We start from the raw sequence: 18,134 nt of genomic DNA, 5'->3' as shown, positions 1-18,134 counted from the left end.
TAAATAGCGCTATCTACTGCGAGGATCGTGCATCATTTGTAATTTGATAATGTTGCCCGGTATGCGAGGTTGTGCGATTTTCAATCAGCATTCAGCAAAAATAAAAAGGGTATTAAAGAGGTATTTGAGCGGAATTCAAACAATATCAGACAATTAAATCTTCTTTTGTAAGCGTCGCTCTGTTTAACAACTTATCTCATTGAAGGTTCAAACATGTTATGACTCGGCATGCTTATCTAGCTAACTGTGGCAACACCTGTCAACTTTCTGGAGCGGTCTATTGTAGTGGTGACGGCTAAATATAGAGAACCCCTTCGAGCTGCTTGGCAGGGTTTGGTAAGGATTAGTTTTTGGGCTTTTGTATTGAATTTTTCGGCCGAGGGTGGAGGGGGGGGGGGTGGGGGTGTGTGGCTTAGACCGACCAGTACTGATTATCAACACAACTAGGTGTCTGTGTATTTTTCTTCTCTTTAAATCCTAGCGGCCCTTATTGTTCAAAATGTGAAGACTTCTTTTTTTTGTAAAAGCAAAGTGTTCGTTCATTCACTTTTGAGAATCAAACGCAAATTGCCATCTGATTTTGTGAGAGCGATATATTGTTGATGCTTTATTTCACTAAATGATGTTCAGCAACGAGACAGAGGAACTTTGTAAATGTTTTAATCGATAAGGTCTGAGAACCGCATTTTTAAGTGCGGACCTTCTCCCCCACTTTTTTTTCGGGCTTTTGTATATACTTACAATTATATATATGAATTATGTAGATTTGACTTTATCTGAAATTGGCGCTTCATGGAAGCTACATGATGAACTCTTCTCTTGAAGAACTAGGCGCTTTCACTGCATGGCGTTCTGTAAAAGGGCAGACGAACTATATCATTTTTTTTAATCGTTAAGATCAACCTTGTTGGTTGATCACAAAAAGGCCTTATTCTATTTGTGTTAGGACCGATAGTTTCCGCAGTAAATTCAAGTAGCACTGTCCAAAGACTAACCATGATGATACCTTGTGTTAGCTCGCTGATTAGTGGGTTGTTTGTATAGTATTAAATATATTAATCAGTAGTTTCACTAGCAACCTTTGTGGCTTCCCTTGGTGTTGATGTATGGGATCCCATGAAAATGGGTTCCCACTCCACCGATCAGCAAACTCGTGATCAGTGGGTAAAAAAGGAACCAAGCGTATGCAAGGGTGGGAATGAGTGTGTAAAATGAACATAAAAGTTAGATGTTAAAATTGAGGGAGCGACTTCTGTAACAACAGCACGCTCCTAAACTCAATTTAAAATTGTAAAAAATATATGTTATATATTATTAAAATAAAAAAATAAATAAGTAAATAAAATCCAAATAAAATAAAATATAATGAAGTTAAAATATTATATAAGAGTAACTATTAGAAAGAGGGGGCGAAGCATTTAGGGTTTAGGGTTAAATTGCTAATGTTATATTAGAGTTTTGGTTATAGTTGGGGTTAGAGTTATGTTAGGGTTAGGGTTAGTGTTAGTTAGGGTTAGGGTTGGGGTTAGTGTTAGATTAGGTTTAGGGTTAGGGTTAGGGTTAGAGGAAGTTTACAAATTTAGACAAGACGGATTTTTTGCAAATAAATTTGGTAATTTGTGCGTGAAAGCAATAGTTAAACTCTTGAAAATTCCAATTGTGATTATAACCGCTCTCTCTTGAAGGCCGAAGGTGTCATTCTTTGTACACTTATTCCCAACAATCACATCTATTTACATTGCATATGATCATTCTGGGCCCAGTTACTGTGAAACCACAAAAGGTACTCAATAATTGTTCAATAACCCCAGGTTAAGTTAGCAATAGTGAATTCTTATCATATTACATACCTCCTTACATATCGAAGTTGGACTAAGAATTTTTTTTGGTTCTTTACTATCTTGCTATTATATAACAAAAAGTTTACGCTGTGCACCACTGGTTAAAAATGAAATGGTTTTTTTCGGACTGTGCATAGCTGTGTATAGCCGTGAACAGCTGTGTATTGCCCTATATAGCTGTGTTTAGCCCTGTATAGCTGTTTATAGCCCTGTATAGCTGTTTATAGCCCTGTATAGCTTTGTATTGCCCTGTATAGCTGTGTATAGCCCTGTATAGCACTGTAGAGCTGTGTATAGCCCTGTATAGCTGTGTATAGCTGTGTATAGCCCTGTATAGCTGTGTATAGCTGTGTATAGCTGTGTATAGCCCTGTATAGCTGTGTATAGCTGTGTATAGCCCTGTATAGCTGTGTATATATATCTTATTAACAGCGCGAGGGCCGTACTGGGAGAATATCGGCCCGAGGTCTTGACAGTACGGACCGAGCTGCGCTCGGTCCGTACTGTCAAGTACTTTTTTGTAGTACTGTCCGTACTTTTTTGTACGGACCGAGCGCAGCTCGGTCCGTACAAAAAAGACCGAGGGCCGATATTCTTCCAGTACGGTCCCGAGCAAGCTTGGTTAATAAGAGATTTATTATACGACTGAAGTTCAAAGGGACACAGGTGCGGTATCATTCGGGACCATTCGGGACAGTGCCCGGTCCAATACTTAGAGAATATTGGACCGGCTATAGAGCAATTTGATTGGTTGATTTTAGTTATTGGCCCTCTGACTGCCCGAGTCGTGTAATAAAGCTGTGTATAGCCCTGTATAGCTGTGTATATCCCTGTATAGCTGTGTATAGCTGTGTAGAGCTGTGTATAGCCCTGTATAGCCGTGTATAGCCATATATAGCCGTGTAGAGCTGTATATAGCCCTGTATAGCTGTGTATAGTAATATATAACTGTATGTAGCTCTGTATAGGTGTATATGTCTGTCGTATGTAAGGTTAGGATATTATAAGTATGTAAAGTTTAGGACATTGTATGTATTGGGGACATAATAATTCCCCATACATGACCTATCTATGCAAAAAGTTGTTACCGCCAGTTGAGGCAATGTAAACAGCTCTAAAACACAACTTATTAAAAACTGTTAAAATTGATTGTCATCAAGATTAGTGGGTCAACAAAACCGTGGCAAAGTTATTGTTTTTCGTCGACGGTATGTCTGCTTTGCTACAAGAACCGATGGAAAACAACTTGGTAGTTTGGCCCTCAATCATAACGACAGGCACTTTAAAAAACGTGATCTTTACTCTTATCGACAACGATATTCGTCATCCCGGTTGTAAAAATGTTGTGCGCCGAGTGAGTCTTTAACTAAATATGTCCACTGGGATGACGAATTTCGTTGTCGATCCTGCCGAGTAAAGACTATGCTAGATCACTGTCGATTTGTTTTTTTCCACAATGTTGACGTCCAATAAATCGAGTGATCCGTTGACCCAAGCAGCGTTGTCTGTCGGCTGTACTCTTATCGAGAACGGAAGATTAGCCAATCAGATTGTGGCGTTACTGCCAACTGTGGTAAAAAACTTTTCGACGCAACCTTTGATAGGGCTTTTTGGGATCAAAACAAGTTTAATACTGATTTATCTTCTGTTTTTGTTTTTGATTTATTTTTAATTGTTATAAGCCCGGGAGCGACGTTAAAAAGGTCTTTTTTTTTTAAATCAGGTTACGCCAAGAAATTAAACGTTCAATTTTTCGTTGAGCGGGACTTAGTGAGAAGAGCAAGACAAATGAAATTCCTTCCAGTCCGGTGTTATTAAGTGTGGACACCAAAGGTTCCTTTACATCCTTATTCTTTAGTACTAGTTTCCGAATATTACATTTTTACATTTAAAATGTAAATGTAATTAAAGGCACTAAGGGGTAAATTTTATTCTAAAATTAATGCTACTTGTCTGACAGAAAGCCTGCAAGGCCGATTTCAAGCCCTTAGCAAGTCAAATGAATGCTGAAACCATTAATAATTCACAAACTTAGAGAAAGCGATAAGAAAATAATTGCATCTCGCACCTGCAGTAGTCGCTTTGTTTTTTGGCAGTACGCTAAGAGCTCCTACCGATGAGTGAGTTGTTACATATGCCGTAGACAGTTGGACGCTCGGGGTTAAGGTTTCTATAGGGCGAATAAATGTTTAGCACTACATTATTGCTAATTTGCAAGGAGCGGACGCAGGTTAATTGTTGAACTAAAGGCTTGGGCGAGCACGGTGGAATGGCGGAAAACTCAAGAACAGTCTTGATCGCAGTCGACGAGTGTGAGCACAGCGAGAGAGCGTTTGAATGTGAGTAAGAAATATTGTGTGCTAATTTATTCAGATGGAAACAAGTTTTCTCCAAAGAAATGAAAGTTTAGCTGTTTTGGTGGAGGGTAAGTGATTTCATCTTCTTCTCTGGTTGTCAGTAGATTCGCGCCCGCCTGCCTAGAGAAAAAGCGAAGGAAAGAGAATAGATTAAAATAGGAAAAGTTTTATCGAAACACGATGTAGAGACGACAGGAGACTGCTTCGCATTTGACTGCGGCGTCAGTTTTGCAGTAATAGCACTATCCACTGTATAGCGTTTATTTTTTCAGCAATGCATATGGCTTACTATAGCTTTCAATTTAAAATTGAAACAAACATGATTTCAAGAATGACTTAAGTATCGTTCTAGACGTTGAGAAAGAGCTCCCGTGTACAATACCGCATAATAATTTTTTAATTGAATAATTTTTTAGCAGATTTCACTGGTAGATTTGTTTGTCGTAAGTACACACTGATAACATAAGATGTCGCAAATTTCGGACTCTGTTAGGAAAATGCCGAAAATTATACAATCAGTTTTTTTTCGGTTTACTGAGAAGAAACTGAATTAAGATTGGGCGGATTTAAATCTGATTTAGTCAAAACATTTTTTTTTGGCATTGCTTAAAAGAAAGACAAATTCGGGCCCAATATCATAGTCATGATCTGTGTTGCGGAAAAAGACTGAAGATCATTATATTCAAATGAAAATTGAAATCATCAGTTTTACATTATGTCATGTTCCTTTATGGAATCGCACTTTTGCTGTGGGCATCTAGCGTTTAGGGAGAGTAATCTTGGCTTTGTGTGACTACTACCTCCTTTAAAAAAGAAAAAGAAAAACTTAATCGAAATCGATTTATCATTTTCTCCAACCCTCTGTTTGATAACAAGCTTGTAAGAGGATGTTTCCTGATTGTGTTTCATCGCATCTTAGCTTTCTTGTTTGGTCAACATCCTCTTCACGTTGCTTATAATGAAGCCTTAGCATGAAAATATGTATACGTATGATTTTTTCAAAGGTTTTTACCGGAATAACGTCCAAATTAAATGTTTTAGGCGACTTAATCGTAAACAATAATGCACGAAATAAGTGATAGTGTTGAATTCCTCGAGGCGACAACTGTCATGTGAAATCAGTCTTCGTACACGATGAATAATTCACAACGGTGAATAATTTACAAGGCAGATTTCAGCTGAAATGGCAATGGATTGCGGTTTGTTTCTCTTCTGGTTCTCTGTTTTTTAATTTTTAATTTTTTGTTATTTCATATCAATCCGCTTTGGCTAAAAATAGAAATGTAGGGCAAGCTTAGCGTCTGTTACCGTCCTATGGTCAAAGTCGGCAATCAGTTTTAAAGCCGTATTAAGGAAGAAGGTTGTAGAAAATTAAAAAAAGGCATATCACCCGTAGGAAAGCAGGGTCAGTTCAAATGATTCAGTGAACATGTTTAGGTTTACAAAATCTCATCAGGCCTTTGCCGGATTTCATTATTCATATCTATTTGGGAGACAATTTGTGGTATGTTGTGAAGAAGACAGACTTAAACAAGACATGACGTTTTTTTTTTTTTCACCTCTGGCATACTTTCTTGAAATATACAACTGGAAGAGATGGCCATGAGGCCTGGGTACGAGCCTTGACGTTTTCTATCAGGCGGTGGTCATTTCCTCTCTCCTTTCGGTGAAATAAAAATACGCTGTTGGCTATTGATTCCTCTCCTTTGAAGAACTATTTCTTCTGTCAGGTCACGATGGCGTGACGCAATAGCTGCAAACCATCTCCGTTAGTGTAAGCTAGAGATACAGCCACCATCGCAGGCGGACTTGAAAAAAGGAAAAGAACTTTTTGATGGAAAGCATTACATCTTCAAATTTTTAAGATGTTGGAATTGCAATGGTGCTTATCACTAAAGTTGGTTAAAGCTAAATTTCTGTTGTTGCTGTCCATGATTTGTTTATAGCTGACTTTTTATTTGTTTTTAGGGCTGGTTTTCACTCAGACTATATTCACTCTTTAAGTTTCTCGCTCACCACCGTTACATTCAGTTTCAGAGGTGTAGCTTTGTTCATGTTTGTAGGGTACTTGAATCATATTCATCGAGAAGAGAACTCTCTGATCGTGCTGTACTGTCACGAGAAGCTTGATCCTCCAGCATTGTTACGTAAGTGTTTGTACTGCCTTAAAAGTTTTTCACCTTAGTATTTGACTCAGTTACGTTCTACCTTCCAATTCTAATTCCAATAGATGTGATTTAAAGAGGAAACTTTTTTTGAGCTTAATCGTCTGTGATAGAAAAATGTCCCCTTGAAAGATCTGGAACTGCATGACCTTAGAAAAGGGAGTCTGATGTTTGATTTCTCACGAGAGAATCAGATTTTTATTTTTCCACGTTTGGTAAAAAAAAAAAACGAACCATTTTTTTCTATTCAGTTGTAAAATTCAGTTGTTTCAAGAGAAGCATACGGGTTCCATTTAGCTTAAATTCACGTTCGATGATCTCTCCGTCGGTATTCTGATAATTATTAAGGCGAAGTAGTTTGTTCATACAAATAAGATACAGATCGTATCTTTTTTGAGATTAATGCTAGACATTTTTTAAGGGCTATCACTAAACCGTTTTATTTGTAGCATTATCATCTGGTGCGCAATCTGTTCTTTTTTTTCATGGGACAGGTTCTTAGTTTCCTAAAACTGCGGGAATAATCTGTGACAATGGGGTTTTGTTTTCCTAAGGGAAGGTACGTTTTTTATTTTGGGGGGGGATGGGCCGGGGCTTCGGAGGGGAGGGTCATTAGTAAATATTTTACAAATTGGGGAGGGTCAAACCTGTTTGATACGCAGCCGGGGGAGGGTCATAGTGTTTTTTTTTGGCAAGGAAAAAACTACTCCATGTCGGTTAGTTGACTTTTAATTATTTGTTACCAAACACGCGAAGTGTATAGAAACCTAAAACTTATATATACAAGCAAAGCTACCAGTCTAAATCAATCTACATCATTTTAAACAGATGTCCAAATATCATGTCAAAAAACTATCTTGTCCCAACTAACGTAATTGTCTCTCTCGACCCGTGCCCGCTTTCGTCCATATTTTGATGCCGGTAATGTTTCCGCGCGGGGCTCTGGTTTAAAATTAGTGTCCGGTGACGATTCGTTACTTGAGCTACTCGGGCTTGAACCGACAACTCGATCTACTACATCACTTTGCGAGTCAGTTTCCACCTCGGAAAGTGACGAGGTCACTTGTTGCTGTACATTTCTGAGTGGGGGCTTCCGAGGTTGTTGACGCCCCATTAAATTGTACAGCAAGCTACCAATGTGCGCTTTTATCATTGCGACTTTTTCAGCTTTCTTCCCGTTGAAGGTGGGAAAAGTACAAGGATAGTTCATCCACCCTCAACGACGACACCTTATCGGAGGTGTACAGTCCAACCCAGTCCATGTCATTGTACTCCCGGTTCAGCCGTTCCATTCGCTCCAGTTTCAGTCTCCTCTTTCTTCTTCTCCTTGCGCACTTTTATCTGGGCAAGGTGCTCAACATACTCTGCTACAAGCTTTTCGGGGACAATGTATTTATATGAAAACCTTCTAATAGCCTCACTGTCCCCACTGACTAGTTCACTTTCCTCAAACAATCGCATAATCTGAGCTCGAGGCTGGAAGTCATCCGTCTCACGGCCATCGGTGAGAGTTGCACTCCAAGAGAGATAATGGAAGTTTGGTGGCTTGCCATAGTCGGGATATGGTCGTCGAGTTGGAAGTGGAGCGCTGGTAGTCTCATCCTTCTCGCAAAATTTACATAGTTTGCCACTTCTCTCTTTACGCGACATTCGCTTATACTCCATATAAAGCTCACCTTTCTCACAAAATGCTATTTGAGAACTCAGTATATTCGCCCTTTGGGTTCCGGGGAAGCACCCCAGATCTTCATCTTTCCACTTCTCTGGACTTGTACTTTCACTTGTTCCCGCACCCGATATGCTAACAACAGAATCAGAGGAGTAGCGGGCATCCTTTTTAGAATGGAGAGTCGGCAAACAGCCACAATAGCCACAAGTTGCTCCATCTGACCTCATGAAATCCTGGAATTCTCCAGAAGCGCATTTCCCTCTTTCTATTCTTCGCACATCTTTGCCCATTTTCAAGTTTTCACAGTGCAACGCCACGCAATTGACTGCTATGTGCGCAGACACGGTTATGTGAGCAACACTTCTGTTCAGTTATTTTCACTTCCGGTTATTTTTGTCCCGGAGGAGGTGGGGGGAGGGTCAGATCCTTTTTGTTTAGGCATTTATGAAGGGTCATGCATTAATCCAATCTGGAAAGTGGGAGGGCCACGACTTTTTTGGCAAAAAATGTCTAAAATACCCCGGCCCACCCCCCCCCCCCAATAAAAAAAACGTACTTTCCCTAAACCTCTCGCATAAATTCCTTCCCATATATTTACTTGCAGATTCAGCACATTCAGAAGAATGGAAACAAACTTTAAAAGAACACGACGAGAAAAAGGACAAGGTTATCGAGAAGTACAAACACAAGTGCGAAGAGAGGAGGGTAAAACCTAATTATAGTTCACAATTATTCATTTTCACCGATATTGAGGTGAATAATTGTTTGAGGACATACCACATAAAAACCAAAAAATTGGTTTATTTCTTTCAATATACCAAAATTGTCGGAAATGAAACTCTCGAGGAGCGAATTTGTCTCATCGGCTGCTCGTAGCACTTCCGAACTAGCCAATCAACGCGTGCGAAAAATACTATTCATCTGTGGGGAATCATGAATGGTATTCATTTTGATATTGTAAGATATCATGGCCGTATTTTCACATTTTTTTTAAAAGGTAACTACATGTATACTAGTTTTGCTTTTCTTTTCGTTTTATGTTCCAGTTTAAGGCGAAAATCAAGGTAGAGTTTGGAAAACCGGGCGAGACCATTCACAGAATAGCTGGTCAAGAGAAGGTGACTTGCATTGTGATGGGAGGCCGCGGGATGTCAACACTGCGGCGCACATTGTTAGGTGGAGTCAGTGATTACGTCATCAAGCACACTCAGATCCCTGTTATCTTTATACCGGGTCTGCACTGAATGACGGAGGCTTGGGAACAAATTATTCTGCTGCTTCATGTATCGTTGTCTTATTCCCACCAGAAGGTGAAATGCGTTAAATTAGTGGAAATGTACACTTTGTTGTAATTTGAATTTTACACTTTGAGGTAGATTAAAATGTTCACAGACAACGTGCAAGTTAAAAGTCTGTCATTTTCTAACTCATATCATGTCACTGTTGATTATAATATTCCTCATTCTCCGGGCCGTTGATATAAATCCTTGTTTGACCACCACTTGGTACCAATGTAGAGAGATTCCAATTGCGCATTTTGATGATGACAGTGGATTTGGAAAGCAGGGAACACTACTGCCGTTTATGGTACCAATGAAAAAAATAAAGTACTCTACGCCTGAAAAATGTTGCCCTTCCTGTCCCCTGGATAATAAGACCTAGAGGACTTTTTTAGGCAGGCGAAAAAACAATGAGGCTGACTGCTAAAGAAAGGTTAACCGGATAACTCGTGTACAGCGTCCTTTATAAATCGTTTGTACCAAGGGGGTGAGCGACGTTCAAAAAGAAGGAGAGGAACCTTTCCCCGCCCCCCTTTGTTGATAACGTGGTGCTCTCGATGAAGTGATTATTTTATTCCGTAAAGTCAAAGTCGTCATTAACAAACTAGATATGCTGATTTTACTCTACATTGCAAAAGCACGTGCAACAGGTTACGAATGCTAATTTACTGTGAATTACATGTGCACGTGCAACGCCTTCCCCTATTGTCGACTCTAACTCCACATCAAAGATAAACGATCGCAAGCTTCTTTATGTTGACTCACCCTAATCAGACGCCCATATAATATCTAGCCTAAGTGACTTGGGACAGAAGTTAGACAATGATTGAAGGCCGCAGTCTGTCAAAACTTCAATGCATGCACATTGTTGGATGGAGAAAACGATTTTCGCGCTCTCTTAACTTTTTTTTATCCTCGAACAAAATAGCACTAAGCATTTTAATTTTTCTTTTGACGGCTGTGTCCTTCGAGGTGTATAAATAGAATGAGCGCTAGAAGTTCTTTTCTTTTTTTCTTTTTTACTAATCTTATTCAAACAAAAGAATTTTTAGTGTAATAGAAAATATGAGCCCCAGATGGGACTTGAACCCACGACCCTTCGGGATCTAGTCGGATGCTCTAACCACTGAGCTACTGGAGACTCTATGGTGAACAAAAGAATGACTTAAAAAAAGCGTAAAAGTCATTTTAGAGATTTTTCTAGGGGCACACTGAATGAAATCCGGGCAAGGAATTTTTTTACTTCGTAATTCAGAAAACAAAAATGCATACCAAGCGCACGCTGTAATAACCTGATCATACACGTACCAATTATTCAGAGCCCGGTTATCCGAAAGGTGTATAACGCCGCTATCCATAGTGCACATCTCTATTCGATGGAGAGCGCAGTACGTTTTGTCAACACTTATCAACTGGACAGTTATTTAACCGCTGGACAGAGTTATCTGCCTTTTAAACAATTAGCTCCTGGTGCTCCTTTCCAATTTAACGGTCCACCTCTTAATTTTGCCGAAGACTCCCAATGGAGTCTTTTTTAACTGTATGATGGATTGCTCATTACTGGTTTTCGTTTCGCTCAATTGCATTATATAATTACCCGATTAAAGCATCACAACAGCTATGATTTGAACGACGTCAGCGCACAGGCTGAAAAACTCTAGTCATCTTACTATGGCAGAGTGAAATCACGAGATCTACCGGAAATGACGTCTTGAAGTGGTGTGACCTCTAGTTAATAATTTTTGTTTTGTTTAAGTATGAACCACCTTTAAAAACAGTGTTCTTAATACCTCGTTAACAATATAGAACTGTTCAAGTACGTACCAAATCAGTTGTATTCTTTTACTTACTGGCTTAGTAATTGCAAATATTTCACGCTTAATTGACAGTCTGAATCAATTCTGCTTTTCTTTTGTTTGGGATCAGTGCAAAACAAAGCTGTTAATCACCGATTGTGTCACTGCATGAGAAGGAAAGAAAAGATACTGTAAGAAGAGGTCAATTTTCTCTCGCTCTCTTGCTTTCAAGGCTGTTTGTGTACATTTACGTCGTGATGAATATTTGAGTAGGCGCAGTTTAAACCAAATATTTAAGAAAGGGAATGTGGCTCATTCGACACGTGAAAGAGAGTCTTTTTGATGGATGTTACTTTCATTAATGCAAGACTTCGCGTTAGCTCTCTGTGAAAAGCTTCATTTCCTACCAGATTGACGTACAAGCTTTTAATCGTCTTCATTTCCTTAACAAAGACTTCAGGAAGGAGCGGCTTGAGATCACAGATACATTTCAGCTGTCCTCAAACACAGATCTTTAAAAAACCAAACAAGGAAAAACCACGGATCGAGAATTTAAGAATTTTTACGACCAGAATTCGTTAGTGGACGGTGAAAAGGCAGGGGATGAATAACCCTGCGAGACATATACGTAGCAACATGGCCACCGATCGAAATACACGAGGTAAAAATGCATTGGAGTTTGGGAAAGCTACGATGTATGTGATTTCTGAGGGAGGTCTACAAACAGAATCTTCTATCCCCACCAAAGCCACCGAGGACCAAATATTTTTGGACAAGGCTGTTTTTTCTGGAAAGAAAGTGAACTTTTCTCACACCAGATCAGTCGATTTCAGTTGGAAAGAAGTTGCTAAGTCTTCCAAGCAAGACAAAGAACTACGAATTTTGAATTTGAATGAGCTTGCCGTCAATGATAAGATAAAAACACTTGGTTTCCCTGAGAAAACTCGATATTTCGCAGGTACTGAAAGCTTTGGGGAGAATCCAAATCGAACGAAGTTGTGTTGTTATGCGTCAAAAGTTAATATGAAAAAACAGTATATACACGAAGAAAATTTATTCATCACTCGCTTGAGCAAAATCTGTGATGATTCTGTAGATACTTTTGAGAAAAGTACTGCAGAAAAAAAGCCTAAACGACAGAAAATAAGCAAAGCCCAAAACAGGAAAGGGGAGAGAGTTTTTGAGAAAAACGAGCCTCCTTGCAGTCATGATGTGGATTCACTGAAGAGCGAACAGACATTCGAACCCTTTGAGGATCTGAAGACTACTGGTTCCTCTCAACTGGAAAATGATTCTGAAAACTCTAGCCCATTTTATAAAGATTGCACTTTCCAAGATGAAAAGCTCGATAAACCTGGCAAATGCTATCTGAAAAGAATATTTTATTCCAAAGGACACCTTCAATATTCGAAACCTAGCAACATCAGGTGCTTACCACAAATAGCGCGGAAGTCGGAAAATTGTGAATCTGCGAAAAATTCACAGAAAGTCGACAGGAATAGCAGCTCAAGCGGAGAAGTGGTTGAGGAGAATAACATTTACAAGCGTGGAAATAATAAACTCTTTCCTTTGAATATCAATGTTAAAACCAGCGAGGCACAAAAGCATAATTTAAAGTCCATCGTTAAGCTTCCGACAGTTGTAGACAAAACAACTGGAGAGGTTCACCTGTCCCTAGAAGCAATTGCTTTCGAACAGAGTGACTATAATAAATGGTCGCGGAGGCGACAGCAAACAAAACTAGAAAATACGAAAATGACATCTTTTTCTTTCCCTTTGATTGCCAAAAAATAGTCGTTAAAGTGAACACTTTGTCGGTCCTAAGCGAGCTAAATTGATAGTTATTATATTTTTCTTATGATAGCAACAAAGTATATAACAATATAAAAAAACAACTTTGTTTCGAATTTGCATGGCACAAAGGTCTAATTTTGGCCAAAACAGATGTCATTAGAAGTTAAAGATGAATTTGCATAAGTGGTCGATAAATGTTTTCTGCAGAGGAATAATATTACCGTAATTGTTTACGCTGCGTAGGTCAGAAAAATACACTAATAATTTCAATGAGTTGTATATTTGTTTCACCTTTGCTGTTTTTACGATTCTAGTCGATTTTAGGCTACCTGATTTCTTTTAACGGCTTAGCACGGCTGAGAAGAGTTTCATTTCAGAGCGCTTTGTCTTAGTAACTTCGTAGGTGTGCAACTCGAACTAGGAGCCCGAGTATTTAATGCCGTCCGACAAATTTACACAGCATAATAAACAACTAGTCATCACTTCTCGGGCTAAAACGTTCTTGTTCCGCCGCTCGATACGAAAACCCGAAAAACCCAACGGGGAAAAATGGGAACGTATTCCCCATCCAAATGCAGGCGCACCAACCTCGGGAGGTTAGAGGTAAAACAGCTTAATTACATGTGAGATAAAATTTAACGTAGAAAGTGAAAAGTTCGAGAGCTGAGATGAATACATTAGAAATGTCAAAGCTTAAATACGCTATACAACAGAAGACTCAGTTAACGCCATAGCGGCCCACGTGCTAACATACCAATAAGAAAATATTTACATTCTTTTAGCACTGCTACTTACAGTTTAGTTCCGTCGAATGTAAATACATACTTCAACCAGTGAGAAAAAACGTTCACATCACAACATAGTTAATCGAGGATCACAAGACTCACAAGGAACCAACCAGAGTTTAACATAAAAAACTTTGTAAATAACGCCCAACTTGAATAACCGCAATTCGCGGCGGTTTTAATTTTTCATCAGACAGTGTAATTGGCGTTAGGTTACTGAAAAATAACTCCAACACTCCTTTAGAAAATGTTCAACAGGGCAAGGATCTGGGATTCAGAGATTCCCAAATTTGAAGGAGAACTCCTTGTTTACTTTCTCGAATGCGGCTCTTTTTCCTTTTCCTCCTCCTGCCGCTACTTTGAAAATTCGTATAGCTAAGAAAAAATTACCGTTATATCTTGATAAACAGGATTTATTCATTGAATATTGAACTTAGCTGCATTCAGCTCACCCTGTTATGGCTGTTATGCAGTTTTCGTTTTTAGTTTGGCATTTTCATACTCAACAGCGTGCTGGTTACCCCGTGGGGAAAATATGAAAATGAACATTTGCTGTACGACGCGAAGACACTCAGAACCAGTTGATCATCTCTTAAGTTCTTTTAACTTGCCTTTCTCACGAACAGTTGTTTTATATAATGTAAAGAGAAAGTCTATTCTGATAGCCGTTACTGTTAAGCACCAGTGACAGGGACTGTTACATTTATTTTGCTCTATAAAAAAGGGAACAAATTTTCAAATTGTTTGACACTTTCATGATCACAGTCCCATGTATGAAATGATCTAAATAAAGTTGATCATCGATTCTTGTAGGACCAGTAATATGAATCTGGCATTCTTTCCTTTTACTAAAATTTTCTCAATACTTCACCTTCACCATTGTTTTGGTATATTTTTTTCCAAACAAATTCTTCCAAGCGAACTCTTCCTTAAAAACTTTACTCGTTCCATTTTATTCCAGACTGTAATCGTAATCGGCTGATCACTTATGCAAATCAAACAATAATCTCTTAGCTGATACTTTCCTCCCCTTTTTTTTTTATCACCTCTCTCTTTGGTGATGTATTGATAATTTACGGCGGAATTACTCATTCAAAAGCACTTCCAAGAGAGGAAGTGTCAAAGACGCAGTTTTCGACGTACACACAACCATGCTATTCATCGACTAACAAGGCTAGACTAGATTGTAAAAAAGCTTTTTCAGGGAAAAACTTGGAACTGGGCTACAGAACCAATTTGAACGCTCTTTCATAATTTTGGACCAATGAGAGATATTAAACCACAAATTTGTTATTAATTTGTCGAGGAAGGGACGTCAGTAGTAGTTCGTGCGTGACCATATGTCATAATCACTTTCTTTAAACGTGAAGCACTCCATGCAGCAATCTGGGAATTTCTTCGTGTAAACTTCGACTACTTTGTCTTGTTCATTTTCACTCTCACACCTCAAAATACTTTCATGTCCTTCGCTCAGGAACTCTATGACTGGCGCTCGAAGATTTTTACCTTTAATTTGCTTTTTCTCTCGGAATTTTGCCGTGCATGGTCTGTCATTTTGTCGATGTACTTTCTTCGTCAACCTACTGATTTGATCAGAGTCTTTCCAATCTTTATCGTTATGTACGGACGTTCCTTTCTCAGAGGTTAATATGCTGCTTGTAGAGGCTTTATTTTTGTTCAATCTTCGGTTAGAATGGACTTTCGTGCTCTTTCCTTTCGATACAGCAGATGGCATGTTAACTGTTCCCGTAGGCAATTTTTTCTCCTGTTTAACAGGCCTTGTTTGTAAATTGCAGATTGCCACATTCATGCTTTCAGGATATACGAGGGTTGCCCTCTTATGAATAAGTTTTGTTTCATTGCCTCCTTCCCTAGTCGCCTCTTTGTTGTTCCTTGTATTAAAACTAAATCGGAAAGGTGTTGATTGTTGGCGATACACGAGCGGCTCTTTTCCAAGATACCAACCTCGAACAAGTCTTGGTCTTCGATACAATATTTGTTCATTGTCAAACGATGGATCGGACGGAAATTCTTGTTGTGTTACTGCTTCCTCGAAAGGAACTAATTTGGGTTTCAGAATGCTGCTTTTCCATCGCGGATATCTTGTTTCCTTATCAATATCTCCAATGTCTTGCCGACGCAAGCTACAAAATGTCGGACTTCCGTTGTTCCTTATGGTAGAATATTTCACCTCTGTTGAACTATAAACACGTGCCATAAAAAAGAAAGTTCCTACTTTGGACGACTACTCAACTCCGTTTTAAATCTGACTGATACTCTTTCAGATTTAACTGCACTTTTTTAATTATTTCATTTAAAAGTTTAATTAAAGTTTTCATGTCTCTTGTGGCAATCTTGCAATATTTACTTTTTGTGACATATAATTTGTCCACTAGGAATGAAGTCCAAATGCTCTGCGTTCTATTTTTCATTTTACGGCTTTCTTTCTTCACATGCCCAACATTATGCCGGGTGAAGCCGCTCTCAGTCTGGGAAAAGTAGATGTTGCACGTCTGTTTTTCAGGACGTTTGACCCCGTAACTTGGAAAGTAAAAAGAATATAAAGTTACTCTTCTTTTAGCAGGCTATGTTTGACGCAAAACAACATTGGAAAAACATTACATCGGCACATCGTATGCATAAGCATAGCAGGTTTTGGTATCCTCTTTATTAAGGCGAAAGAAACACTGAGCGATTTTGTTGAAATACTATCTGTTAAAACGGTTTTTGTGCGTAATCCACGGGATACTGTTATGAGTTAAAGTAAAAAATAATTAATAAAGGTTTGTTTTCATTCTATTTTGCTCTGTTTGGTGAGTTTACACTGACTAGTTTCACTTATTTATTTCATTAGAGTAAAAGAAACTAGCGTTTGGAATGTGGCGATAAAGACAAATAACATTTAAGCCAAGGTGCCATTTAAAGCAAACGAATATATATGTTTTGTTTTCTGTTTTCCGTGACGGGAAGAAATTGTCCCTCTGTTTTGATATTGCATCTTTAGGTATCACTGTATTTACCAATTTTTTGCACAATTTTATTCAAGTTTTTTTAAAAATCCTTTGAACAGCTGTAGATAGTTTCTGAAGTTTGAAGAAGACATTAATACATTAAGACAGCTTAAGAAAGTAAGAGAAGGGGAAAGGGGGGAAGGGGGAAGGGGGGAAGGGGGGAAGGGGAAGGGGAAGGGGGAAGGGGGGAAGGGGGAAGGGGGAAGGGGGGAAGGGGAAGGGGAAGGGGGAAGGGGGAAGGGGGAAGGGGGGAAGGGGGGAAGGGGAAGGGGGGAAGGGGGAAGGGGGAAGGGGGAAGGGGGGAAGGGGCGGAGAATTTGGTTATGCCACGATAATATATACCCGATCTCCCTCTAGGTTTCTTTAATATTCTTACAATCCTCCCCTCATTGGTAGTTAATAGGCAATTTCCAATTACTTTTGGCCTCTTTTTCAAAACGAGGCCTGGTGCTCAACCATTCTTGTGAAAACGAGTTTAGTTTGCATGTGAATGAAAACTTATAATCATATGAAAGGATGAGCACCAGGACTCGTTTTGAAAATGCATGAGGCCAAGGGTAATTCGGAAATGGGCTATTGGTTGTAAGTTGTCCCCCCCTTTTTACTCTGTTGACACCGACTAATCCCCCTCTTTTCCCCCCTGAAAACCATAAGATCTTCCGAAAATCCTCCAACCCTCCCCCCCAAGCGATAAATAGTTAGCCAGTAATATTCCCTCACCTTCTTCGGCATATACCAATCATCCCTACTGTCTCCGACCAGTGGTAGAATTTTACTCTATTTGGTAATTTTCTCATAAAATTCATTGAAGTGAATGAAGCTTCATCAAATTCGATAGCAGTGTTAATCTATATGGCCTGCAATCGGAAGGCTGACTTAAGGAAATCAATCAAACTGCAGGAAGATGTAAGTCAGATTTGCAACTTTTTACAAACCAGCTTATTATACCGGATCAGTTCAACATTTGCACTGACTAAGAAAAAATGTCTTGAGCGACTGAATTTTGCGATTTCAAAAAAGATGCAACAAAGTGGTAATTGAACTTCGTATTTTGCAAGTTCGGTCGAAAATCAAACTCTTGTTATTCCGAGTCACGCATATGATTTCAGACCAAATTCTACTTCACTCTGTTCAACTATCGTTACTACTTACTAGGGATGTACATATCAATAGACAAAGCAATTGGATCTGCGCTGTAGATAGGTTTCGCGCGTGGGGCAGGAAAAACTGCGTGTCTCCACGCGAGTGTTGCCGAAAGCTACTCTTGTCTCTATCTGTGATATACTCTTATCATGTCATGAGATAACAAATCAAAAAGCGCCTCTGAGTATCCCTCGACGTGTAATTTGGGCGGCGGCAAGTGCCAGTAAAGTCATCACTAACACCTTGATCATCTGTGGGCTAATGTATTATCTTCAATTAGAGTTAATGATGCA

General features: G+C 39.1%; 3 protein-coding genes across 3 annotated transcripts; 2 read left to right on the top strand and 1 right to left on the bottom strand.

The window, feature by feature from the left end:
• Positions 1-4,040: 4,040 nt before the first annotated feature.
• LOC111321944 (uncharacterized) lies at positions 4,041-9,442 on the top strand. The gene is made up of 4 exons (XM_022924963.2): positions 4,041-4,180; positions 6,262-6,345; positions 8,637-8,737; positions 9,079-9,442. The coding sequence occupies exons 1-4, from the start codon at positions 4,111-4,113 to the stop codon at positions 9,274-9,276; spliced, it is 453 nt and encodes a 150-aa protein (XP_022780698.1). The 5' UTR covers positions 4,041-4,110; the 3' UTR covers positions 9,277-9,442.
• LOC148741197 (uncharacterized) lies at positions 4,180-15,973 on the bottom strand. Its single transcript, XM_088736289.1, has 2 exons — positions 13,698-15,973; positions 4,180-4,318 (listed from the first exon to the last, which is right to left on the bottom strand). The coding sequence occupies exon 1, from the start codon at positions 15,903-15,905 to the stop codon at positions 15,003-15,005; it is 903 nt and encodes a 300-aa protein (XP_088592415.1). The 5' UTR covers positions 15,906-15,973; the 3' UTR covers positions 4,180-4,318; positions 13,698-15,002.
• On the top strand, positions 11,052-13,181 carry LOC111322072 (uncharacterized). The gene has a single exon (XM_022925112.2). It carries the CDS (start codon positions 11,712-11,714, stop codon positions 12,900-12,902), a length of 1,191 nt encoding a protein of 396 aa, XP_022780847.2. The 5' UTR covers positions 11,052-11,711; the 3' UTR covers positions 12,903-13,181.
• Positions 15,974-18,134: the final 2,161 nt, after the last annotated feature.

This window comes from Stylophora pistillata, chromosome 1 (genome assembly GCF_964205215.1).
Source record: "Stylophora pistillata chromosome 1, jaStyPist1.2, whole genome shotgun sequence".
In the NCBI taxonomy this organism is placed as follows: domain Eukaryota; kingdom Metazoa; phylum Cnidaria; class Anthozoa; order Scleractinia; family Pocilloporidae; genus Stylophora; species Stylophora pistillata.
Note: the sequence above shows the minus strand (reverse complement) of the source record. Positions and strands in the feature narration are given on the sequence as shown.

Coding starts and splice junctions, on each gene's coding strand:
- LOC111321944 (XM_022924963.2), top strand. CDS start 4,111: ATGGCGGAAAACTCAAGAACAGTCTTGATCGCAGTCGACGAGTGTGAG. Junction 4,181..6,261: donor CAGCGAGAGAGCGTTTGAAT/GTGAGTAAGAAA, acceptor TCATGTTTGTAG/GGTACTTGAATCATATTCAT. Junction 6,346..8,636: donor TGATCCTCCAGCATTGTTAC/GTAAGTGTTTGT, acceptor ATTTACTTGCAG/ATTCAGCACATTCAGAAGAA.
- LOC111322072 (XM_022925112.2), top strand. CDS start 11,712: ATGAATAACCCTGCGAGACATATACGTAGCAACATGGCCACCGATCGA.
- LOC148741197 (XM_088736289.1), bottom strand. CDS start 15,905: ATGGCACGTGTTTATAGTTCAACAGAGGTGAAATATTCTACCATAAGG.